Source organism: Doryrhamphus excisus, chromosome 3 (assembly GCF_030265055.1).
Source record: "Doryrhamphus excisus isolate RoL2022-K1 chromosome 3, RoL_Dexc_1.0, whole genome shotgun sequence".
Classification (NCBI taxonomy): domain Eukaryota; kingdom Metazoa; phylum Chordata; class Actinopteri; order Syngnathiformes; family Syngnathidae; genus Doryrhamphus; species Doryrhamphus excisus.
Window position 1 is genome coordinate 4,994,301 of NC_080468.1, and position 25,579 is coordinate 5,019,879.

The 25,579-nt window shown below is 42.2% G+C and overlaps 3 protein-coding genes across 5 annotated transcripts; 1 reads left to right on the forward strand and 2 right to left on the reverse strand.

The window, feature by feature from the left end:
• Positions 1 to 1,732: 1,732 nt before the first annotated feature.
• On the reverse strand, positions 1,733 to 18,424 carry wnt3a (wingless-type MMTV integration site family, member 3A). 2 transcript variants are annotated; one of them, XM_058068231.1, is made up of 4 exons: positions 17,635 to 18,424; positions 9,765 to 10,006; positions 3,322 to 3,587; positions 1,733 to 2,465 (listed from the first exon to the last, which is right to left on the reverse strand). In XM_058068231.1, exons 1-4 carry the CDS (start codon positions 17,643 to 17,645, stop codon positions 1,986 to 1,988), a joined length of 999 nt encoding a protein of 332 aa, XP_057924214.1. In that variant the 5' UTR covers positions 17,646 to 18,424; the 3' UTR covers positions 1,733 to 1,985. The 2 variants fall into 2 exon arrangements, with proteins under 2 accessions (XP_057924214.1, XP_057924215.1); XM_058068232.1 differs by lacking the exon at positions 17,635 to 18,424 and adding an exon at positions 15,572 to 15,797.
• LOC131126068 (chymotrypsin-like elastase family member 3B) lies at positions 17,482 to 18,774 on the forward strand. The gene is made up of 7 exons (XM_058068234.1): positions 17,482 to 17,595; positions 17,656 to 17,827; positions 17,890 to 18,015; positions 18,087 to 18,223; positions 18,298 to 18,440; positions 18,517 to 18,669; positions 18,747 to 18,774. The coding sequence occupies exons 1-6, from the start codon at positions 17,556 to 17,558 to the stop codon at positions 18,562 to 18,564; spliced, it is 666 nt and encodes a 221-aa protein (XP_057924217.1). The 5' UTR covers positions 17,482 to 17,555; the 3' UTR covers positions 18,565 to 18,669; positions 18,747 to 18,774.
• Positions 18,775 to 19,399: 625 nt separating this feature from the next.
• On the reverse strand, positions 19,400 to 25,062 carry wrnip1 (WRN helicase interacting protein 1). Of its 2 annotated transcripts, none has more exons than XM_058068229.1 (7): positions 24,270 to 25,061; positions 23,910 to 24,104; positions 23,230 to 23,468; positions 22,154 to 22,362; positions 20,537 to 20,692; positions 20,374 to 20,453; positions 19,400 to 20,310 (listed from the first exon to the last, which is right to left on the reverse strand). In XM_058068229.1, the coding sequence occupies exons 1-7, from the start codon at positions 24,870 to 24,872 to the stop codon at positions 20,041 to 20,043; spliced, it is 1,752 nt and encodes a 583-aa protein (XP_057924212.1). In that variant the 5' UTR covers positions 24,873 to 25,061; the 3' UTR covers positions 19,400 to 20,040. The 2 variants fall into 2 exon arrangements, with proteins under 2 accessions (XP_057924212.1, XP_057924213.1); XM_058068230.1 differs by having other exon boundaries at positions 20,088 to 20,310; positions 20,541 to 20,692; positions 24,270 to 25,062.
• Positions 25,063 to 25,579: the final 517 nt, after the last annotated feature.

Sequence of the window (25,579 nt, forward strand, 5' to 3'; positions counted from 1 at the left end):
AGAGGATGCAGTCGTCAGTGTGAGTCTAGACCAGCCATGAAGCCAACAAGGCGTACATACAGTGTTGTGAGTATTCATTATAAAGACAATCTAACAAAAAAAGAACATTATTTCTGTAAATATATACTTTCACATACTAATATATACAGAGCAGAAAATAAATAAATGTAAAACACGCATCCATAAAAACACTAGTATGTACAAAACTTTGGACTTAAAAAGAGAGAAATGAGAGCTAGAACTGAATAATCTACATAACAAAGCAGTTGTGTTCTAATTGATATTGAGGAATTGAGGTGTACTGCAAAATACTCACTGGTCATTTTATTAGGTACACTTTCTCAATCAAACTGTACTGTATGATACCAATATGCGTACCTAATAAAGTGGCCATGTGTTGAAATGACCTCTCGAATCAGCTTTCAGTAGTTTTTACTTACTTAAAAAAAAAAAGTGGTGGTGAGTCAAGTTAAATTAAAAGCGAGCAACAAGTCAAATCATGTTTGTTCTCATCAGCAACATGACTACAACAGCAACAGGAAACTAATACAAATAATGACAAAAGTCTACTTTGGTCTATTTAGTTAAAGTGTATGCAACAATTAGTCCAAACTTCACATTTTGCTAAAAGACACTTCTTTCACAGAAAGAATCCACACAAAAACAACAACTATACAAAGATTTGCACCTAAGGAAAGACTACAACAAACAAGATTTTGTTTACTCAGCAGCATTCAGAGATAGGGACCTTTTTTTTTTTTTAAGTGAATGCTGCTTGTTGTTATTGAGAGAACAAGAAGAAGGCACAGCTTAAACACACAACTTTTGCTCTTTTCCTCACTACAACTACACAAAAGACACACTTTGTTACAGTTAGTGCTTTTTGCAGGGAATGTTTAACAGCACAAAAGCATTAGGGCCACACTGAAAAGATGATTTAATGGCCTCATTTTAAAGAAAGTCGTAAGAGACGAGAATTAAGTCATAATATTACAAAAGTCAAGTCAAAGTTGGAAAATACATACTTGAGTGGTAATATTTAGAAAATAAATTCAGAATTTTAGAATAAAGTCGCAAACAATTAAACAACAAAAGCTATATATTTTTTTGTGAGTTGAAATTGTGAGAATAAAGTCCTGACTTGTATGATAATGTCAGGATTTTACAAAGAAAATGACATTATTTCCAGATAAAAGTCTCTTACCAATAAAATAAAAATCTTTACTTGTCACCGCGTCAATAAAGTCCTACTGGAATGGGAATAAAGTTGACATATTGAAAGAAATATATCCCAAAATATTGCAAATTATTTCTAGTGTGGCCCTAACACCCCTTCATAGTAAAAGAAAGAAGAATAGTGGAAGTATTTGTCCAATATAATAAAAACTGCACGCCATCCAGTCATATGAGACATGATTAATACTGATAAAAAAAACAAGGACAAGACATGCTTCATATGACTCAATGGACACAAGTCCGGGACTAGTCTTGAATTTTCTCTGCTCTCAGACCACCATAGACTTACTGGTATATGCCTTTGGTTGTAAGACTCCATACTGTTCAATAAGATCAAAGACTGAGTAAGTTCTTGTCTTGTTCAGCTTAAAAATGGGAGACTTTGTAAACAAAACGGCCGCTTGAAGACTACATTCACTGAGGAGACGCTCTCGCAATTCCATTGTTAGTTGACAAACACAGACAGAGGTGGACGATACAGTAGTTTTGTCCTAAATGTTTCCTTTTTGTGACTTGATAGAATAGGTTACTTTGCGGAAGTGAAATACATAGAAGACAAAGACAATATTTAAAAAAGCACCAATATGGTGTTGACATTTACCCAGCAGTCCTTTGTGGGTCAGTATGAGACAATCGTGTTATTACATCAGCACCGCAACACCTCATCGTTTCATACTTGAGTGTTCCACCTGATAGATTCCATGGACAGAAGCGTCCAGTCCAAAGTCCCTGTGTCCCAAAACTTGTAGCTATTTGCAGGTGTGGACGTCATAGACCCTGACGCACTCCTGACAGCTGACATAGCAGCACCAGTGGAAGATGCAGTGGCACTTCTCTTTGCGCCGCTCGGTCCTTGTGTTGTGGCCACGGCCGCAGCACAGCAGGTCGCAGCCGTCGATGCCGTGCGACGTCAGGTTGCAGATGCGATCGCGCGTTCCAAAGGAACCTGTCTCGGGGTTGGGGTCGCAGAAGTTGGGCGAGCCTTCGTAGTAGACGAGGTCGCGCTCTGTGGGGGGTTTGAAGTAGTTGTACCTGGGCCTCAGGGTCTCCACCCAGCCACGGGACTCCTTGTGTTTCTCCACCACCATCTCTGAAGCGCTGTCGTATTTGTCCTTCATGTAGTCGCCAATCACCCTAAAGTCCGGCTGGGACCACCAGCACGTCTTCACCTCACAGCTGCCAGAGAGTCCATGGCATTTACACTTCAGGAAGATGTTGTCATTGAGGGACTGGGGGGGAATAAAAAGAATGTCTTAATAAAGATCAATTCTCTACTGCAGGGGTCTCAAACTCAATTTACTTGGGAGCCACTGGAGCTAGGGTCTGGGTGAGACTGGGTCGCATCAGGTTTTCCAAAAAAAAAAACATTTATTAAAAACAAAACAATTAAAAAAACTTCGCTATGGTTCCAATTTTCTACAATAAAAGCTCTGATAAAACATTCCACTGTTCTGAAATATCTTACTTTTTATTTTTCTACACAAAAAAAAAAATAAACAAATCAAGAATAAAGAAAATCAATCAATCAGTAATAAATAAATAAATATAATAATAATAATAATAAAACGGCAAATAATAAAAACTTAAGAAACCACATATAGTTGGTGGGTAGACAAATTATTTTTTTCAGATTAAAATTAACAAAGCATTATTAGAGCCCTGTAGACATGACAAAACACGACTATAGTCACATTTATACTCTTTTTATTTACATATTGCGCAACTGCAGGGTCTTGAGACACATGCTAACTCGCAAACTAGAGAGCTAGCGACCTAAACGTAGCCTTCAAGTTATATCCTTTAAACTTAAATAGCCAAAAACTTACCACTTCCACACGGATAGGGAGGATAACTATTAACAGTTATTTAACCTTTAACATGAACATTAATCAAACGTAATCATTTTTTCTGGGTACATGATACCATACAGCATCCATATCAAACTTGCGTGGGCCGCACTAACATTAAACTTTCATATCAAGGCGGGGGCCTCAAACTAGTGTCATGCGGGCCACATATGGCCCGCGGGCCGCGTGTTTGAGACCCCTGCTCTACTGCAACACAATTAGAAAGTGGAGATCTCACCGTGCGTCCTGCCTCGTTGTTATGGCGATTCATTGCTGATCGTGCGTCTGGCCGGTTCTCCCTGGCATCTGCAAACTCTCTAGACACCATGCTCCCAAAATCCACGTCTTCACTACAGCCTCCCCACTTCCATCCTTCCCCGGGGGGGCCCTTGTGACGTGTGTCGCAGCCGCAGATGGTTGCCGACCCTTCTGCGCAGGCTCTGGTCACAGCGAAGGCTACTCCGGCCGAGGCGATGGCGTGGACAAACGCTGACTCTCGGGTGGCTAGAAGGAGATATACACGTAAATATGGAGTTGCTCACCCAATTACTAGCGAGAACAGCCTCAACTCTTCTGGACAGAGTTACACCAGACCAACCCAAACCCTAATCTCAACTCTAGCCACAATGTTAACCCTAATCTTCACTCCAAACACCATCTAAACCCTCATCAAACCTGGTACTAAATCTACCCAAACCCTAAACTTATCTCCTACTCTAACATTCCTACTATAAACCCCAACCATAGGGTGAAAGGAGCACTAGGTTTTTCCATGGTTCATGGGATGTCCTAAACAGAAGTTAGACCTAAAGCCCTAAACCTGAATCTTGACCATAAACTTACCCCTGAACTCAAAACTCAAACCCTGACATGAACCCAAACCCTAAAATAAGTACCTATCCCCACCCTACGACCACTAACTTGGCATCAAACGTAAACCTTGCGTCACTCTTCCTAAACCCTAACCTCATTAAATTCATTCATTCATTCATTTTCTATCGCTTTTCCTCACGAGGGTCGCGGGGGTGCTGGGGCCTATCCCAGCTGTCTTCGGTACACCCTGGACTGGTCGCCAGCCAATCACAGGCCACATATAGACAAACAACCATTCACACTCACATTCATACCTATGGACAATTTGGAGTCGCCAATTAACCTAGCATGTTTTTGGAATGTGGGAGGAAACCGGAGTACCTGGAGAAAACCCACGCATGCACGGGGAGAACATGCAAACTCCACACAGAGATGGCCGAGGGTGGAATTGAACCCTGGTCTCCTAGCTAGTCGACCACCGTGCCGCCCCACCTCATTAAATGTTTGGATAAAAGGTGTATAACCTGGATTACTCAATTGACCTACATTGAGTGAACGTCTTCGCCAGAGGTCAGCGCCGGAGTTGACCACATGTTTGGGTAGCATCCACAAAAAGGTGCCAGTATGTACCTTCATTCATCCCAGACATCAGTCGTCATGTCTGAATAACACCAGCCAGGCTTTTGTCTCTCTCACCTGACATACTTAACTGATGACTCATCAGCCATCATGAGAGGAAGACACAAGGCTGACAGGCCTATCATTAAAAGACTCAATTAAGCTTTGCCAAAGGTTACAAAATGGTCTCAACAGCGTCTGACGTAGCAATGATGTATCTGTACATGATGTATCCCAATAAGGTCATTTCATTAGGGGGGGGGGGGGGGGGGGCGTGTATAAATGCCTGCATGACGGGTTAAAAAAAAAGAGGTATGATTGCATGTTCCTGTTGAAGATCAAGAGTGAAGGCAGGAGAAGAAAGGAATAAGTACAAAGCTAAAGGCAGAAGGAACTCCTCCCTTACAGCAGGTTCCAACCAGTTTAAGGACTAAAGGGCATTAGACAACAATGACGCAAGAGAAAAGGCCCACTGTCATCCTCCACCACCCACTTCACACTGCTACTGTATGCTCACTAGGCTGCCACTAATCAGGCATCCTAACCTTATGCACTTTGTACTACACTACTGCCAAAGTACAAAAGTACCTATTTCAACAGAGCGAAGATGTATAGTCTCTATTGTTTTGTAGGGTATCCCGATACTTTTTCCATTTCTGATCTGATTTTGATATTGCAGCCTTGAATATCATCTGATAGTGATATCTGATATCAGCCCAGATCATACTTGTATTACTTGTTTATTAGCATGGAATGTTAGAAAAATGTTAAAAAAACAGAGAATCAAAAACTGACCCATTTACTTCTTGATGGCGAATAGTTTTATCGACAATAGGCAACATGTAGCGAGCCTCGACGTGCTCAATGAAGCGTTTAAACTCGACATTACTCACCACTAACATGGCTTGGCTCTTCTCTGTTACAGCCAATGCCGTTTTACCGTCCTGTGGGTGTTTCTCAAGCTTTGGAATTGTAATTGTAAGCTTTGTTGATTGAATTAAACGTCCGCGGTTCTTGTGCATGACAAGTTCTGTACTCAACGGCAATATATTTTTCAGACTTTACAAAAAATACTAGCTAGCACACATGTTGTTGTGAAGGGCTGCTCCTGTATAGAAGTGCTGGTACAGAGGAATCAGAGGACCAATATTTGAGATTTTACATGCAGGCTGATATAGTCCAATACTGTTTTGTAAAGCAGAAGTATACTGAATGTTGTGAAGGACCATTCTAGCAGTTAATAAAGTACAGTATATATTTAAAACCACTGTATCATTGGTTACTACACAGTACACAGGAGAATAGGATTTCTCTCAAAATCGCCATGAAGTGGACAATGGTATACTGCTTTGAAATGTAAAATTGATTTAAGGTTTTTTTTTTAAAAACACATATTTTTCAATGCGTTTTGGCCTGTCATCCACACACAAATGTAGGTTTTTGTCCTTTTGGAAACCTCTGGCCAGGATAAAAATTTGGGAAATTTTCAGTTTCAGCATATGAATGCGGACTGCAAACATGGAGCTTTTATATTAAAAACATTTTGCTGACAATCGAAAAGTCTCCTGTGAATTGCCATGTTGGTTATGGTGTGTCTACAGAAATGACATCATTGGCGCTTCTGATTGTTTAAAATTGCCTTACCAGTCCATGGCTGCAGCACCGCCATTACTTTGGCATGTGCATGACAACCTATGAATGCGTTTTAGTGTGAATTGTGTGATTTTTGTGTCACCGGAAAGGGGCAAATGTGGGTTTTTGAAAATATCCACGTTTGTGTGGACATAGCCTAAACAATATGTGTGGCTCTATTACAGAACCCTGAGGAGCACCTCTGGTAGGTGTTACTTGTTGCTTGGATGCTGCAGAGGATAAGTGAGATCGGGGAGGAGCAGTGGTAAGGAAAAGAGGATTATTTTGAGACAAAATGAGCAAATGTGAAGCTAATCCGAGAGGTTAGCTATCTGTGGGTTTCTTGTAAAGCTACGAGTTATTCGAAAACAAAGGTGCACTTTAATGTAGAAGTTAAAGTTTGAGAGGCGGCCGTCTCCATTCTTCTAAAAAATATTTGGACCATTAGCATGGAGTTGACCTTTAGGGCCAATTACACCAACTATAACATTTATTTCACCTGCTCTTGCATTAGTTCCACCACTTGGTTTTAAGACTAATTGATGGCGTTTCATGACATTGCATCTCCCGACAGCGCTTCCCCACCAAACTTTGCCAAACCCCGGGTAGGCCAAGTGGTCCCTACAACCTGCTGGGGGGTTGAATCCCCTATTGTGCCTCCACTGTCACGCTGTGTTAGTCCCACAATGGCTCCAGATATTTTATATGAAATTTGCCCTGGCCAGTGATTAGTGGGGACCAAGTTAAGTCATAGCAACAGAGAACTATGCATTGGCTGGACCCTGCTTGTCGGCAGACGGGGAAATCCCTATTCAAATGGTTTAATAAAACAATCTAAAGGGCGTGTGAATGGGGAACAGCACTTTTTCTCCTGCTTAATCTCATGGTTGCAAAGATATTGTGCTCCGAGCTGTGCCCAGCAGGGAGCGGGGCTAAGGTCCCCCCATCAACTCCATTTGCCACACCCCTTCTTTCTTTCTTACCGAGAGTTAATGATATACTGCCGTGCTAGCTTCCCTCCCCCAGCATGGTGAGACATACGTTTCGTGAAAAGCCGAGCCTTCTTAGCTCATCCTAAATACTTACACTTTCTCATTCTCGGGTCATAGGTCGTGACCCCGGCCTTTTCCCTATTTGGTTAAGGAGAGGATGCATGATTCCAGCTTTATTGATAATTTGGGTGCATTTCACTGCAATCCACATCCCACATTATCCACATCATCCACAATCCTAATGCGACACATGTACATACATGTCTTTCTCTTTTTGGGCCGTTTTAAAGACATAAAAAAAGATAAAACAAGACATGTAATTAATGACACATGTATGCCACCTATGAAGCATGCTCAAACCTCCAATAATGTTTTATCATTTTACATGTAGTAACAGGTACATTCATGATAACATGGAATTTTTTTTATAGAAATGTGCCGTATTTTGGTTCTTTTAAGCATTACCTAAACTATATTCCTGGACATATTGATTTCACACAAACACCTAAAAAATTTTCCTTGCACAAAAACACAGCAACAGTAGCGGCAGTTCCAGCATGTAGCATCATCATTTGGTGGTGGCCTCAGGCAGTCTGATGTGCTAGTGGTTAAATATGTCACTGTAGCTCGGTTAATATGCATGTCAACATATAAGTGGAATAGGTGATTCCCATTATGTTCATTCCTAGCTGTGCCTTTTTGTTGTTTTTTATATTTAGAATGTTTCATTTTTTTTTAAATCCTCACAAATTCTGTCAAATGAGTCACAAGGCGCAAGCTGGTTTTCTGTAAATACCAGGAATGCCGAAACAGTTCTGGGATCAGCTCCTTGCGCTGAGAACACCTGCACGGCTATCTGTTGCCTTTCATCACGGGCAGATTCCTGCCGTGCATGTTTTGACACTTTACTTAATGCAAATTAATGAGCGCTGACGCAGACGCCGCCCGGAGGCAGGGCCCTCGTGATTTGGGGTGTGGACTGAGACAGAAGATGATTGACAACATGGAAACTGTTTGCTCGCATGATGTTGGCCTCACAATAAGCAGAAGTTGTTGTCCTTCTCCTGTGAGTTGAGGGCAACTATAAAGACGCCTGGGCTCCATTTTGGAGCTTTGGCCCAAAAGAGGTAGGAGGAAATGGACACACTGCAGTCTGAATTGCAGACAAACAGACACCAGTGAGGACAAAGGACCTGTAGCACAGACAAACAGCAGCATCAATCAAATCCGGTGAAATGGAAGCCATCTCCTACTAAGTCCTATCAAAGGGCTGGGAGCTCCCGAATCACTCTGCTTGGCCTTTGACAAAGGCACTTAATCCAGCTACTTTGACCTCTCACATTATTAAGGGCTTCACTGACCTTAATCCAATCAAAATGATCTAGTGAAGCCCCGTCCATTGCCTCCCCTTGTCCACTCAGCTCCTTGGTAATTTGGGCCTGAGGAGGGGTTTGGGGGTGGGGGGCATTTTGCTCCAACAAAAGAAGAATCCCTCTTGCCTCCTACTCATCCTCAACCTCCTTGTTATTGACTCAAGAGTTCATTAAAGTGTTTTGAGGTGAACGATTAAAGCTGCTGTTTGCAAAAAATGTTGCAAATCTTTGGTAGCTATATCATTGCTGATAAGGTCTATTCATTACTTCCCAACCAATTAAAAATGTTTTATTACTTCATTCCACTCTGACCTTTGGTCACCAGGAAACATCATTGTTTGCTGCCCATTGTTAAAATCTACGAGAAAAATGATCATTGGATCATCATTATACTTTGGACACTTACTGTCTGCATTTTTGCAATTGCAGTTTTCACTTTTTGACGTCTATAGCGCACAATTATATTATGAAAAGGATGCTAATCAGTGGCAACAGCGTCAAAATGCTACTACAGAGGATCCCCGCACATTCAGCATTCACAGCCCTGCACATTTGGTCTTCAAAAGCCATTTTTCCCCACAGAAAATGCATCTCATTCACCCTAAGTCGGTAAATATTTAGTACACTTTCATGACATTTGTAGTATACAGTACATGTACCACTATTTAATACTTTAAATAAGTGTGTGAAACATATCTGGGCCTTCAATATTGTTTGTTTATGTGGATAGTGAACAATAGCAATTGAAGAGAGAAGGTTCTGGAGATGACTCTGTTGTCATTGTAATTGTAATGGATACTCTCGGCGTATTAATTACTTATGGATTTTTGCCATTCACCGTTAGACATGGAACGTAACTCCCGCAAAAAGCAGGGATCTATTCTTGTACCTATGATATCAAAGGTGTAGGTGTTCCCAAATGTCAGACTTGCTTTGACTTACTTTGACCTTTGTGTGCAAGTTGCAATTAGTCATCACTGAACGTCAACATATTTGGTAATGGAGTCTGAAATGTTGTATAAGGCGCTTCAGAGGATCACGCAGCAGAACAATCACAGGGGATTCCCTCCCAAAGAAAAGCAGACAGCAATGCAGTTTGATTGTATGCGTTATTTGAGGCGTAGCGAAGTCTTCGTTCTATTTAAGTAGGGATTTACATGAGCGTAATGACTGAAGCACGCGGGAGGATAAGCACTTTTTTTTCTCCCTTGGGTGTCATAAAAAGCACATTCAACAGTAATACAAATAATTACCTTTATCCAACACTGGCCCGAAAATGGCTAGATTGTCATTGACGGTGGTGCAGTTCCAGCGTCGGCCTCTGAACTGGTGTTGGCACTCCTGGATGCCGATCTTCACTCCTTCTGCCACGCTGGGCATGATCTCCACGTAGTTCCGGCAAAATCGCAGCTGTTTGGGAACCAGCCCTGGGATGCTACTGCAGAGGATGGGTTGTGTTCCCAGCGAAGTGTACTGGTGGCCCACGGCTAGCGACCTAAACAAACGGTATTAAAGTTATTAGTCTTCGCAAAGAAAGCAACTGTTCTTCATGGATTTGTGATGAATAATTTTCCAATCAGGGCGGCACGACGGTCGAGTGGTTAGCGCGCAGACCTCACAGCTAGGAGACCAGGGTTCAAGGTATGAATGTGAGTGTGAATGGTTGTTTGTCTATATGTGCCCTGGGATTGGCTGGCCACCAGTCCAGGGTGTACCCCGCCTCTCACCCGAAGACAGTTGGGATAGGCTCCAGCATAACTAGTAACTAAACAAAAATATTTAATTGTGATTAATCACATTTTGTTGCTGTTAACTTGGAATTAATACATTTAATCATATATAAAAATAAATTAATCTACAATAGTAGGGGAATTTTTTTGTGGTTAACGATTCGATTCGACACAACTACAATGATAACTAAGTTTTATCAAAAGGGATAGATAGACAGCTAGGAGACCCGAGTTCAATTCCACCCTCGGCTATCTCTGTGTGGAGTTTGCATGTTCTCCCCGTGCATGCGTGGGTTTTCTCCTGGTACTCCGGTTTCCTCCCACATTCCAAAAACATGCTAGGTTAATTGGCGACTCCAAATTGTCCATAGGTATGAATGTGAGTGTGAATGGTTGTTTGTCTATATGTGCCCTGTGATTGGCTGGCGACCAGTCCAGGGTGTACCCCGCCTCTCGCCCAAAGACAACTGGGATAGGCTCCAGCACCCCCGCGACCCTCGTGAGGAAAAAGCGGTAGAAAATGAATGAATGAATTTTCCAATCAAATGCTACCATTATGTCACTGTTTAACCCCCTTCCCCCACCACGCTCACACACCTTGCAGACACCTGGGCCTTTGTGTGGGGTGCAATAGGAGTGCTGCTGTCTGAGATAAAAGTCCACAATGCATGTCCAAGTCTTCATAGACCATAAGCTGACAAGCGGAGAGATCTACACCTTGTTATTAGCCAGCCGCACACTTAACAGACCCCCAACTTAGGCTAATAAGAGTGCAAACCTTATGTTGAAACTTCAGAGAGTGTATCAAGGCTAACACACATACACACACACAACATGATTCCCCCACCTCTCCTCCGCCTTCACTCATTTTTTTTCCTTTGAGGATGAAACAAGTGTGAACTTGGTGTACTCATTACATCCTTGCTTTTATTCTCCTTCTATCTTGCTAGCTTCATTACGTCTGCCAAGTGGCAAAGCAAGAAGCAGAAGGTTATGCTTTTACCGGCATACCTAAAAAACTAATTAACGGATGCCTACACAACTTTGAGGAGGGGAGTGGCATAGGTCTAGGAAGAAGCCATTGAAATTGGAGATAGCAATTCAGGAATTCTCCAATCCTCGGAAGACAGTGGGAATGGTGGTTGTCAAGCACTGAGTGTATCGACATTACCACACTTATTTATCAACATACTCAATATTGGCTTTCTTATCGATATTGTCAATTATCGATATCGATAATAATGTCTGATAAACACATTATGCTTCTTCTACTAGATGTATTTCACAAATAAAGAGCACAGTGAAGTTGATGAGGTCTCACTCGCAATATTATTTATTCATTCATTCATTCATTTTCTACCGCTTTTTCCTCACGAGGGTCGCGGGGGGTGCTGGCGCCTATCCCAGCTGTCTTTGGGCGAGTGGCGGGGTACACCCTGGACTGGTCGCCAGCCAATCACAGGGCACATATAGACAAACAACCATTCACACTCACATTCACACATTGGAGTCACCAATTAACCTAGCATGTTTTTGGAATGTGGGAGGAAACCGGAGTACCCAGGGAAAACCCACGCACGCACGAGGAGAACATGCAAAGTCCACTCAGAGATACCAGAGCGGAGAATCGAACCTGTGCTAATTATTTAAAACCTTTTAAAATATTTTTTTTTTAATTTTTATTCATTGATTTATTATTTACTTTTATAAATAATTATTTCATTCATTCATTCATTAATTTTCTACCGCTTTTCCTCACGAGGGTCGCGGGGGTGCTGGAGCCCAGCTGTCTTCGGGCGTGAGGCAGGGTACACCCTGGACTGGTCGCCAGCCAATCACAGGGTACATATAGACAAACAACCATTCACACTCACTAAAAAATTATTTGTATTTTTTTAATTGTATTTATTAATTAATCCATTCATTCATTTTCTATGCCACTTGTAGATTTGATTATGGTCACGGGGGTATGCTGGAGCCTATCCCAGCTGACTGGTCACCACCCAAATGCAGGCAAATGCATTTGGGTGCATTTACTCTTTCTAAGGACAATTTGGAGTCACCAATTAACCTAACATGTTTTTGTGCAGCCAGGCAGAAAACAATGATATGATAATAATGTCATTCTTATGGCAATACGAGCCAATATTATCGTAAATCCTGATATACGTATAAACTACATTTCTTTGGGGTCTTGTCTTAGGTCTCAATTAAAACGACCAGCAACCAGATATCCCTTGTTAAAACCTGCTAGCGTTAACTGTAACTCGTCTATTTGTGTTACTATTTTCTATAAATACATGTTGACTTGAGCTTATCCGACTTACCAAAATCAATATTACCTACACAAGTCACAGCACAGATGAATTATTTAAGAACACACTGACTATTATCTTTGGCAAACGCCCTGCAGGGGAGCTGCAAAGTGACTTTTTGGCACATCAACAGACTATTAAAGTCAGCACTAATCTGATGATCCATCCTCGAATGATAGCAGTTACTGTAGCACCCACGTCAAGGGTATAGGAAGAACCCCAGCACGGGTGCCATCTTTGGCTGTTCACTTAGCTTGCTATCTGTTGACCTTTGGTCCGGAGACTAATCACAACAAGATAAGCAACAGTCCTGACACTGGCTTCAGGCGTTTTCCTGTAATAAAAAAAAAAAAAAAAATCCCAGTGGAAAGCCAAATGACCTCTTTGGTTGACAGCTTCAAACATGCTGACCTTGAATACCTCCATTACGCCCTCAGATGATGAGGATGACATATAAATTGCGTGTTGGAATTGGAATTTTAAGATTACATTTCAATGTTGTCAGGTGACCCGGTAAGTGAACTATGGTTTTATTTGCCCTCCAGCGGGTGTCAGAGCTATTTGTCACATTCGCTCCAGCAGAATTTCTTGCTTCATTCGTACAGACGAGACCGCTCCAGTAAATCATACAATCAGGAAAACCAGTAAACTGGTAAACTCTCTTTGTTGCTCCATACACAACTCCACCCACCAACTCCAAACAACACATCAATCCCAGCAGAAACCACTAGAGTCCCCATCCCAAAAGCAGACCAGACTTTTGGTTGGCATCCTCACACGAATAACAAAAGGGGAAAAAAGGAAGCTCATGTTGACCAATTCATCAGAATACTCATCACCGTGATACTGCAGGGAGGGGGAAATAGGCGCCGCAGGCTCACATTTTTAAAGAGGCTGCCCTTGTCAATCATGGCTTCAACTACCGCCGCTTCTTTTCCTTTTGGGAAAAAAAAAGTGTGGTCCCTCTTAAAAAAATACTCTACTCTGCAAAACTTGCAGAACTAACTCATAAGTTTGTATTTGTGAGTTTAAAAAACCAATTACGTGGCCGATTGATTCTGTGGTATGCATCCGAAAACTTAGTGGGAGAAATGTTTTAATATTGCAGATGGAAGTAAAAAGTCAAAAACCCAGAAGATCAATCCAAGTCAATCCACATTTCTGATACTAATATGCTCCACAGTAGCCGGCCTAGTGCTGGGCTAATGCAGTGTCGCTTCATAACTGGTTGGGCTATGATGCATAACGTGCTAATCTGATGTACTAACGTGGAACAATAAATCCCAATAGTCGTCTATGATTGCAGCATCAATACAAATCTTAGTGAATAGAGCTTGCAATGCCATTAAAAATATCATCCTGCTCACAACACAATATTAACCAATTTGTTCACTTCCTGCTTTCCTAATATAGTTTAAGTTTTTCAATTTTTTTTATTATTATTTTTTGTCATGTACCGAAGTATGAGGTGATATGATCATATAATGACATAATGGGTACCATAGTCACCAGGATAGTAGTATGATAATGTTTTATTAAGTGCGTATTTCATTTTCTTGATGATTTTTTTCACACTTTTGTTTTTGTCAGGAGGACTTTAAGTGAAGCAACCATCACATCCAAGGATTTGCCCGGGTCCCCTCTCATAAGCGTGTGCAGTGCAAGTTTAATGCATATTTCAGCAAGCCCAAGCAGGGTGCTTCAGAATTACCACTTTACTTGCGGGCCCTGGGGCCTTGGAGCCGATTTTGACATCAAGAGAATATGTTTGGGAAAAGGAATGTGCGGCGAGCTTTCACCTCCAGGTATTTATCTTCTAAAAGGTGGGGTGGACTCAAGTGGGGGGGAGGAAAAAGGGGTGGTGGGTGGCTTTTTTTCTTTTAGCGGGTGCAGCCAGGATGAGAAGAGACGCTGTGGAGAGCTCGATGACCGGGGGCTGACGTGGGGTGCCTAAAATCCACCAAGCAGGTGCTTCACAAATATGATCGAATCCCATTGTTTGACTTTTGGATCAGTTGTCACGAAAGAAACAAATAACTCCTCCTTCTACAATTACGTCAAAGAGTGATTGTTTGCACTGGTAGCAGTCCTTCCTTTTGAATCAAAGACCCACCCTCCGGAATCAAACCATCAACAGTTAGCTTGGAAGTCGCTGCAGCGATCCTGCTATGACACAATGGAAAACACTTTCCATTGTATCATCATATCACAGACTGACATCCTTGTTCCTCAAACGGGATAATAGAACATTAATATGACCTTTAAGCCTTAAGAACCAGGAGCAGCGGTCCTGATGCAGGCCAGCTCTCTCTTTTTTTTTTTTCTCCCCCATCTCAGGCCCATATGTTATATCAGGATTTCCTTCCAGCTGAGCACATAATGACTTTCTCATCACCCTCACCACCAGGGCACCCGTTACAGGAAGGATACACCCAATATCTAACCACCCCCAAATATTGAATCATTAAATAAATAACATGCAAAGTATGGATTGAATGAAAACTAGCAAACCTGGCAAGGGTCACATTAAATTAATTGTGTTATTATGAGTGTCCTGACTATATATATTTCACATTGTTTACATTAATCTTTACCTAAGATTAGGGTTAGCTGACAATAGCTTCTTAAGAACATGAACAAATATCATAGAAATACTGTAGAAGAAATCTGCACCAAGGAAATAACAACATAACATAATAATAAACAAGAGGAGTTATTGTGTTTGTAAAGGCTGACTTGGATATTTTGGGTATAGACAGGCTGACGTTAATGTCAAGTCCAAGCATCCTTAAAGGTGGATGTCCAAACTTTGCACCTGCTGCTCTCTTGATAAAGCACCTAAATCAGTTAAAGATTCCCTATTATTATGACAGCAAAGGTGTTACAAATAATACTAAACCATCACAACAGCAAATGTATAATATCAACACCCTCCCCTCCCCAAATCACCCTCTATTCTCATATGAGTGACATGATTCCACATGTAAATAAATAAATGATAAATAAAATCCTTACCACCATATGGGATAACCTGCCATGACACGTGTGATCCCGCAGAGCAACAAGAGCAAACATCCAACGAATATCATCCTTAAAAGTTGCAACCAAACTCTCCAGGCAGCAGAACTCTGATGCTGCGCGCCCTGACGCGCACACGTATCGGAACCAAAGTGGCAAAAAACAAACAAAAAAAAAAAAACACAATCGCGCACACTAGTGTTGATGATGATCTTTATCTCGTCTCCAAAAGGCTCTCAGGCAATCACTGAGCGGCAGAAGTCTGCAGTCAAAAAATTGAAGTTGTTTCCTTTTCTTTTTCTTTGCGCAGCCAATCATCAGGTGGTTATGGCCAAAGGCAAAAAAAAAAGGGTTTCTCTGTTCTCGGCACAAGCAGCCAATGTGAGCATGTGTGTGTGTTTTTTTGGAGCTGATTGAGAAATGCAATGCGTGTGATGTATAATGTTGTTTAAAGGGGACAGAGGGGAGGAGGCTCCGATGGGGGGGCTTTTAAATAGACATCGGAACCCCCGCGGATTGCGTAGCTATAACAACCTGTCCGGATTTCACTCCCTGGCTTGAAGCTTCTAAAATGCAGAAATAAATATGTGTGAATTACTCGGCACCATTACTGACGTCTACAAGGCTTTTTAGCTGCGCCTTCAATACCTAATTAGACACCCCCCCCCCCACCATCACCAAGCGCGCGCGCGCACACACACACACACACACACAAACATTGGATGAAGAATAATACATGAGTTTTATTTTAATGAGACTGTATTTTAAAAATTACTTCAATAAAACAAATTACATAATTTATATGGAAATGTGTTCAGACAAGTAAAAAAAATACCTAATCGTTTACTTTACAAAATCTGATTTTAATCACAACGTGTTTTTTTTACTTGTCTGAAATGATGAATACATTTTAAAAAAAAGGGTTTTATTTGGTCACTTTACGATTGAAAACACTAAAACTACTTAAACGGCAAGAAGAGGACACAAGTAGTTAAATAAGAGGCTAAGCCGCTAAGCGCTGTCAATTAAATGCTATACAAATGAAATAATCAACATGTCTTTGCACAATAAGGACAGTAGGGGGCGCTAAATCAACGTGACATGATAAGTACCTGTAATTAGTGTTCATGGGGTGTGTGATGATACATTTAAATATAGATTAAACCAAACTAAACAGTCCATGAAATGTCAAACATAATACTAGATTGTATTTCTATCGTTTTTCGTTGTTGGTACCTCAAATCACTGCTCTTTTACTGGTTTAAAATGGGCAATTTTGTACAGTTTTATCCGGAACGTGACCCATCCCCAATGTGCAACAAACTACACTTAGCTAGGCTAATTATTGGAATGTTTGCAGGATGTTTTGCTGTAACAATCCATATTTAAGATCAAATCAGTTACTTTTGATACTGACAGGTTGAAGGTAATGTGTGTTTTGATAGTGATTTAAATCGTGTTTTCTCACTCAGCAAAATATTTCCTTGTTTTTTTTTTTACATTTTTTAATTTCATTTTCTCAATATGAGTGCGTAATATTCTGACATGTCATCCAAATGCCGCTCAGGGGAGATATCAGCACCACCTAGTGGACATAATCAGACTTGTTGTCTACAGTTCATAAAATATGCTATGACTTAACTCCTCAAACTGTTTAATCTTTGATGTGATTGATTTAATATGAGCTAAAAATGGACCGTATGAAGACCTGAATTACCTGTTGGAAGATAAGATACATAATATATCTCGTAAAGTATACTGTATAAGTTGTTTGTAATAATAGTATTCCCATTTAGTATGAAGTGCCCATATTGTCACTGCAGTAAGGTTGTAAGTATGTAAAAGGGAATCCCTGGATTGTGTTGTTATTGGGAACAGAGCAGTCCCAGCACCTGGTGAAAGGGGAAAAATTCCCAGGCTGCTATTGCCATAAATAGCTGTGCATGATGCAGTAAGCTTGTTCTTTTGGCTCAGTAAGAACATGGAACTGGCACTCCTCTTCCTCTTCCTCGTCACCACCGGTGAGTTTTAAACTTTGTTTTCAAATTTCAAAATCTGACCTTTGACTCATCTGCCCGAAGTGTCCAGTTGCGGGGTCCCCAGCTACGAGCCCCACACCGGCCGTGTGGTAAATGGCGTTGAAGCTCGTCCGTACAGTTGGCCGTGGCAGGTGTCTCTGGAGTCCTTCTATCCAACCTGTGGAGGAACCTTAATAGCTCCAAACTGGGTCTTAACTGCTGCACACTGCATCACGTGAGCTTCCTCTGAAACATTCACATAAACGTGGTCAGCACTAACTTGGGTGATTCTTGCAGGTTCCACACATACCGAGTGTTCTTGGCTGAGCATGACATGAGCTTGGTTGAGGGACCTGAACAGTCAATTCGGGTTGAGAAGATGCTTATTCATCCAAAATGGAATGACAACTGCGTGTCTTGCGGGTAACGTTGTCATCCCCTTTGAAAACCACATGTGGATTTCTGCAGGTTTTAAAAAACATTCCTTTTCCTAGGAATGACATTGCCTTACTTAAACTGGAGCAGAGTGCTGTCATCAATGATAAGGTGCAGCTGGCTTGCCTACCAAAGCAGGAGGACACCCTCACCCACAACCAACCCTGCTATGTCACAGGCTGGGGTCGCCTCTACTGTGAGTTAGCCAACATCCAAGTTTAAAGTCAAGCTCTACAATTTTCTTCCTAATTTGTGTTCCCTTCCTTAAAGCCGATGGGCCCCGATCTTCTACACTACAGCAAGCTCTTCTCCCAGTGGTGGGCCACAGCATCTGCAGTCAGAGCGAGTGGTGGGGCAGCTCGGCCAAAGAAACCATGGTGTGTGCAGGAGGGGACAGCAAGTCAGCCTGCCATGTAAGAGGAGTTTATTTTTTAGTGAGGGATGTTAAATAAATAAAGTAGGCAGTGCAGCCATATGATCATCTTACAGGGTGACTCTGGAGGCCCTCTGAACTGTAAAGGCAGGGATGGCAGATGATACGTCCAAGGAGTGACCAGCTTTGTAGATGGACGAGGGTGTAACACTCTTCGCAGGCCCACAGTCTTCACCCGGGTGGCTTCGTTTATCCCTTGGATCATGCAGGTCACAACCCTGAATTACTTTAAAAAAAACGATATTATTAAATAGCTTTTGATGACTTCTCTATTCTATCTTTGCAGATGATGGCCCAAAATTGATTGGTTTCCTGTATAATAAAAGAACAGAATATTAGTTTTGTTGTATTCTTCTACTGTTAATGACACAACATTATGTACACCTATACCAGTGGTCTACAACCTATTTGTTTGTTGTGGGTCCAGATGGTTTATGCTTCTGTTTAATCACTACCCCGTCTCTTCTGATGCCATCGTGAGACTTTCAAAGTGATGTGCCACAGTTGAGTGTGTACAGTGCAATTCTCCGCCAAAGTGCTAGGGGCAGTGTTTTCTGGTGCGATAACTTGGTGAGAAACCATGATGCTGCTCAACTATTTTGCTTGTTCGCTTCCTGTTTCTTGAATGAACTATGGCACATAAAGCAACATGGAGAAAACTGCTGGAACTGGAAGTAATCAATGTGTTAGAACACTTGTATTGCGAATGTTGATCCAAAATCAGTGAAGGCTTAACAAACATGACTATTCGTCAGATGGCAACAGGTTACACCGCCACTAAGACAGAAAAGGAATGGAGCCATGCAAGAAACTATGGCTCCAAGTGGGTTTAGATTTGTTGAACAGGCCTAAATGGTGCTTTTGATGCTAAAGCCAACCCCTGACCTACACCATATAATAAAGCTCTGTCAATATTTTACTTTACAAATAGAATAATGCTTCTTTAATGATTGCTTTTTATTCAATGTCATTGTCATACAAAGGTGTTGAACTGTGCTGCGTCATCAGGAGAGATGTTTCTGATATTTTGTTTTCCTTGATTAGATACATGAAATGGGCAGAATATGATGAAGAATACTAAAGAACTTCAATCTATAACCATAACAATACCCATATTGTTAAATTAACAGCTCCCTGTCAAGCATTTCTTCAGAAAGATTGAATTTTCAGTATAGCTCTTTGCATTGGCTAAACTAAATTGTGACCCATGATTATGTCAGGGGCTTGAAAATCGTGGGAAATGATTAAATCAGTCAATATTTATTTTTTTAAACTTGCAAGATAAAGAAAAAGCAACATGCCTATGTGTATTTAACAAAACTGCATGATAGTGATTATTACACATTATCATGAAGTTGCAGCATTTCTAGTTTTAGATTTGACTGTGTAGTTTATTTGTAGTTTATGTCATTCTCCATCAAGGCGAGTAGACTGGAGATGGGAATAAGCTGAACATAACTTGAAGGCACAGTCCCAGATGTTAATGGATGTAATGTTCAGTGTTGTTTTGCCTTATGAGGATGTGACGGTCATTCAGTCATTCGACTCACAGGTCCCTTCCTAATCTCCTACAGCGACTGTCACGGCCCTGAGGGCCTCCAGGTGAAGAAGTCAACCCCCTGCAGCTCTTCGGGCAAGTACTCCTGCTCCACTGTGGGATCGTAAGTGTAGCCTTTGCCATATCCCAGCTGCTTCATGAGGCGGGTGGATGCGTTGCGCAGGTGGATCGGGACAGGAGGCATGGGGCCTTTGTGGTTCCGCAGACAGTCCTTCACGTTATTGTAGGCCATATGAACGTCCATGGATTTGGGCGCTCGTGAAAGATAGACCACACACTGAGCCAGATTGACCTGTTGAGCAGGAATAGAATAAGAAATAACAAACATATTATTTTTTAAGTGTTGCCAACCTACCTCACATTGAGGCATCCCAATGAAGTGACAGGCTTGGAACGTGGACACAGCTTGAGGAAGAGCAAGGGGATCTGCAAGACCTGAAAATGAAAAGAGAACCAAATAAAAAGGCAAAAAAAAAAAACATACATCTGCTCCATTGTAGATTATTTATCTTTCATACCCACATCCTCGCTGGCAAAGCAGACAAGCCTACGAGCCACAAAGAGTGGATCTTCTCCACCTTCCAGCATACGCCCCAGCCAGTAGAGGGCAGCGTTTTCATGGGACCCTCTCATGGACTTATGCAATGCTGAGATACAGTTGTAATGCTCCTCGCCTTACACACACACACACACACACACAAATGCACCCTGTTACATATTAACTATTATCTGAACAAATGTGCAATTAGCTAACAGCTTTGTCTCCTCATTCTTAGTCCAGCACACTCAATGCTGATGTGATGAAACCAACTCATAAAGAAGTGTAGGTTTTAATCTGAGCCATTCATCAAGCAGGGAAAGAGCTTTTCATCGCTGCATAAAAGTGGCACCAGTAAATCTCCATGTCTCAGGACAGCTGAATGTTATGTAACGGGTCAACTCAGAGGACTGACTGACCAGCGTGGGGAGAAATAGTGAGTGAGTATTCTCCACAGATGGTCTTTTTCCAGTATTCAGCCAAATGTATATTACATTGAGTCCTACATTTGAAGTGTGATGAACAACTAAAAGCTCATGTTGCCTCATACTCATAACATGACATTTGCCGCGAAAGAAAAGCTGGCATGTTTAATTTCAAGTGGAACAGTATTCTGAAGGTGTTTCTAAATTTCACTTTGTTAGGTTTAGTTCATGGGCGGCACGGCGGTCGAGTGGTTAGCGCGCAGCTAGGAGACTAGGGTTCAATTCCACCCTCGGCCATCTCTGTGTGCATGTTCTCCCCATGCATGCGTGGGTTTTCTCCGGGTACTCTGGTTTCCTCCCACATTCCAAAAACATGCTAGGTTAATTGGCCACTCCAAATTGTCCATAGGTATGAATGTGAGTGTGAATGGTTGTTTGTCTATATGTGCCCTGTGATTGGCCTCTCGCCCGAAGACAGCTGGGATAGGCTCCAGCACCCCTGTGACCCTCGTGAGGAAAAAGCGGTAGAAAATGAATGAATGAATGATGTTTAGTTCACGCTGTATTTGCACCTCAGACACCAATGTGATGATATGATTTGCTTTGTGAAGCAATGGACACAGCAGGAACCTTTTCAGGAATTGTCCTATGTATTGTGGTATTTTGAAATAGCCCCTGCATTAACTTTCCACCAAAACCTACTTAAGTAAAATGGTTCCAGTAATGGACGAAAAAGTTCCTGATGGGCAATGAGGTCTTTTTCCAGAAACATCTAGTTTCAGGAATTTTGTGGGGCATCTGTGTGATGAAGAATAGTGATTAGTGCAGGGGTGGGCAAATGTTTTGACTCGCAGGCCGCATTGCTTTAACAAAATGTATAGGGGGCCAGACTATATATTTTACACGTAACAGTGTAGTGTGTGTGCTGTGTCCATTTTTTTCAGGAGCACTTTGTAAACAGCAGACCACATCAAATAACAAAATTGATAAAACAGCTATTAAACCATCAAAAGGTTGGCTCAAGCCATGATGCCAGGTTGTATGTTAAGTTTAAATTAAATGCTTTGGAAAGAACGGGCGGGCCATATTCAAACACTTGGCGGGCCGGATGTGGCCCCCGGGCCGTAGTTTGCCCACCCCTGGATTAGTGGAACACATGAGGAGCAGCTTACCGGCATTGTCGTAGAGAATATGAGACCTCTGGAGACCCTCCTTGATATGTTCTTCCTTCACAACTATTTCCTCCGTGGAACTGTCTGGTCCTAATAGGCCAGCCTGAGCCTGAACAGCCAGCTGCAGACTGTTGAGCCCTGCTCGCGCATCACCGTCGCAAAGGTAGGCAATGGTGTCCAGAGCTTTTTGCTCGATGTAAATCTTTGGACTGAGAACACATCAATACATCATATTTAATAGTTACTGTGGTAGCAAGTGTTCCAAGCAAACAGCTCTATTTAAAAATACACCGGACGAATAAGACCTCTGATGTCGGAGCCAAAGACTTCTCATCCTCTAATCTCATACTGTCATTAGCAACAAGCCCCCCGGAGGGCGCCACTGTTTATAGTGCAAGCACCTCACTTGTTGACAACAGAAGACTTCGGTGTTTGTACTTTCTGTTTACTCCAACCTTGGAATGGAAAGATAAATCTATGGACGCATTTCAATCAAATCCCCAGAAACCAAGACGTCCTGGATAACTAGATTTTTCCACGAACCTGAAGACTCATTTACTAAAACAAATCGTCTACAGTAATATCAGCACAGACATACAATATATACTACGGACAAGGAACACAACAAATCCAGTAAACCCGACACCTGACACAGCACACTAAGGTTGGTAAATGCTGCTCGAGACTGGAAAGATGCCTAAGACCACCTCAGTCTGGTGCAAGTCCAACCTTTTAATGTGGACATGTGTGATTTGTGATTTGCTTCATTCTTTCCATGCCGGGCAAACAATACGGTCAACAAATCTGCCTGACGCTCGGCATCACATTCCATGTGGAGCCAGCAGCCATCCTCACACTTGCTGTCTATGACTTGTGCGTAAATCTGATCTGTCAACACATCATACAGCACCAGAGCTGAAGGGATTGTGCTGGCCCCCTGCTATACACTCCTCCCATAAATGATCCAACCAGGCCTTGCTAATCCACAGCAACAGAAGACAAGAGCACTCCACTAAGGAATTTTGATTTGTGCTGTGTTATCCAGTCAGGAGCAACCTCCCGTGAGGAGCACTCACTTGTTTCCATTCGTTTGGTCAGTGTGTTTGGGACTGGCTTGTTCCTGTTCCAGCACTCTTATTCCGAGAGCAGCCACGGCCCGTTCCAGGATCGAGCCCATCGCCTCCACGGAGAGCTTCTCGAGGACAAGCACCCTGCACCTGCTCAGCAGAGCGGAGTTCACCTGGAAGGACGGGTTCTCTGTGGTGGCACCGATCAGAGTGACAGTTCCGCATTCTACATGAGGAAGGAAAGTGTCCTGGAGGAAGATGGGACAGTGACCAACTTCTAAGGTGACATTACAGGGCAAGTTATACAGTTTTGATTCACACGGTCAGAGAAGTACTTATGTAACAACATACTCTTGGGCAGTAGGGTGATACTGTGGTGAACATGGCTGCCTCACAGTCTGGAGATCCGGGTGTGAATCTCTGTTTGCATGTTCTGTGTGGGTTTTCACCGAGCACCGTGTGAATGTGAACGGTTATCAATGTGTTCTGTGATTCACTGGCCAAACATGACCCCAAAGAGGACTGGCGATATAATAAAACAGATGGATGAATTGTGTTAATGTGGCTGTAGTTTGCGCTGGTGTAGAACAGCACTAAGGTTTTTCTAGCATGTTTTTGCTTTGTTGTTCAATAACTATGAAGAACTTAATGAGACAGAAAACAGACTATGGTGTGTGAGAATATTTCACCTGCTGTAATTTGTTGAAGCGGTGAATTTCATCGACAAACAGGATGGTCTTCCTCTTGCACAGGCGCAGTTCGTTCTCAGCTTGTTTGATAACTTCTCGCACTTCGGCGGTAGAAGAGCTGGTGGCAGAGAGCTTTACAAAACGAGCTGAGCCCTTCTTCTTACTGGTGCTGGCTATGATGTGAGCCAGAGTGGTCTGTATTAAAACGTATGAAGCATTCATAAATGGAAATTATTGACAATTAGTGAAAACATGGTGATACATAAGTATATATTCAATCTTGTTAATCACTGTTGGGACTTGATAACCACTGTCAGCTGTATGTTTCATTTTCTAATGGTGATGGCGTCAGCAGAGCACCTTTCCGCATCCTGGAGGTCCCCAAAGGATAAGAGAGGGTATTTCCTGAGAGTCCAACATGGTTCGCATGAGGGTCTCTTGGCCCACAACTTTGCTTTGACCAAAGTATTCTTCCAGCGTGTTTGGTCTGAGCATCGCCGCCAGTGGTTTGTTTGACGTCAACAGGGTCCGGAGGTTGACAGTCTGTGCTGCGTTCAATGTCTGTCCGTCAATCTTCTTCCGCGTTCCCAAGCATAGGGCTTCAGGTTCGGCTGGCAAACTTCGCTTAACTCCTTTATTGCAACCGGGTTGTTTGTTAGTCAATGAAGCGTATGTGTCATTTTGAAGTGGCACTTTACTCTTGTTTCCGTGGAACATGGAGAATACACCCAAAGAAGTGGAGGGCGCTGTAGAATGGTCACCACTACCGGGGAGGTGTGGCGATGCTTCGGAACAAAACTTCTTCGTAGGCGGCCTGCCGCTGTCCGTCAACAAACTGTTGTCAGTGTCGCTCTTTAGCAGACAAATGTCGAGATGACCGTTAATAACGTCAGAATTGAAGTCTTTAAAACAAACCGGACACTGTACGGAGCCAGGTGGTGTGGCTGTCGTGTCGCTCGCCATCTTGCTTTTCGCTTAACAGTGGACACTTGGTCACGTGACCAAAGCACTAACACGTTAAACGTTGCACTGTTTTCTCAGAATTGTATTCGGGGACATGGAGAGAAAAAACAATGTGTTTGAAAAAAAACGCAAATTTTTGCGAGCTCTCGCAAAAGTACTGCGACATTTCTACAAATCTTTACATGAAGAGCATTCATTGCACTTCCGCTACAGCCCTGCTCAGAGCGGATGATTACATGGAAATTTCAAAATAAGAGAACCTCATTCGTTGAGTTTCTGACATGACAATAATCGTACTTATACGACAAGCAGTGCACACAATTGAAAAAAAATCCTATGAAAAGTCAACCATTTAATGTACTAGCACTAGCACTCGACGAGACGTGTTTCCAGACTAGGATCGGATTGATAGCATGTTATTTTCAAAAAAGTGTGAAGGGGGCACTGGCCGGAAGTGTGTCATGTAGCTTCTCATAGTTTTACGGGATATCGCAAAAGTTATTGCTTTATTTGGCAAACGTTTTGCAAGCTCTCGCAAAAATGTATAAATATATTTTTACCCATCCGTTTTTCTTCCCCGTGTCCCCTCGGGGGCTCTATATTGTATAACTGTTAGACCCCTTTTTATATTTCAATTTTAGACCAGAACAGAACGTTTTTGCATGAGATACCTCATTAGCGCTAAATCTGGTATGTATTGTTGGTGA

Bases quoted from the DNA above. Each gene is read 5' to 3' on its own strand.
- wnt3a (XM_058068232.1), bottom strand. From the start codon at position 15,645: ATGATATTCGTTGGATGTTTGCTCTTGTTGCTCTGCGGGATCACACGT. The intron at 10,007-15,571 runs GTAAGGATTTTA...CCGTTTGTTTAG, and splicing joins GCAGGTTATCCCATATGGTG to GTCGCTAGCCGTGGGCCACC. The intron at 3,588-9,764 runs GTAATTATTTGT...ATCTCCTTCTAG, and splicing joins CGGGCCAGTGTTGGATAAAG to CCACCCGAGAGTCAGCGTTT.
- wrnip1 (XM_058068229.1), bottom strand. From the start codon at position 24,872: ATGGCGAGCGACACGACAGCCACACCACCTGGCTCCGTACAGTGTCCG. The intron at 20,454-20,536 runs GTATGAAAGATA...TTTCATTTTCAG, and splicing joins CTTTGCCAGCGAGGATGTGG to GTCTTGCAGATCCCCTTGCT. The intron at 20,311-20,373 runs GTAGGTTGGCAA...CCTGCTCAACAG, and splicing joins TTGGGATGCCTCAATGTGAG to GTCAATCTGGCTCAGTGTGT.
- LOC131126068 (XM_058068234.1), top strand. From the start codon at position 17,556: ATGGAACTGGCACTCCTCTTCCTCTTCCTCGTCACCACCG. The intron at 17,828-17,889 runs GTGAGCTTCCTC...TGATTCTTGCAG, and splicing joins ACTGCTGCACACTGCATCAC to GTTCCACACATACCGAGTGT. The intron at 18,224-18,297 runs GTGAGTTAGCCA...CCTTCCTTAAAG, and splicing joins AGGCTGGGGTCGCCTCTACT to CCGATGGGCCCCGATCTTCT.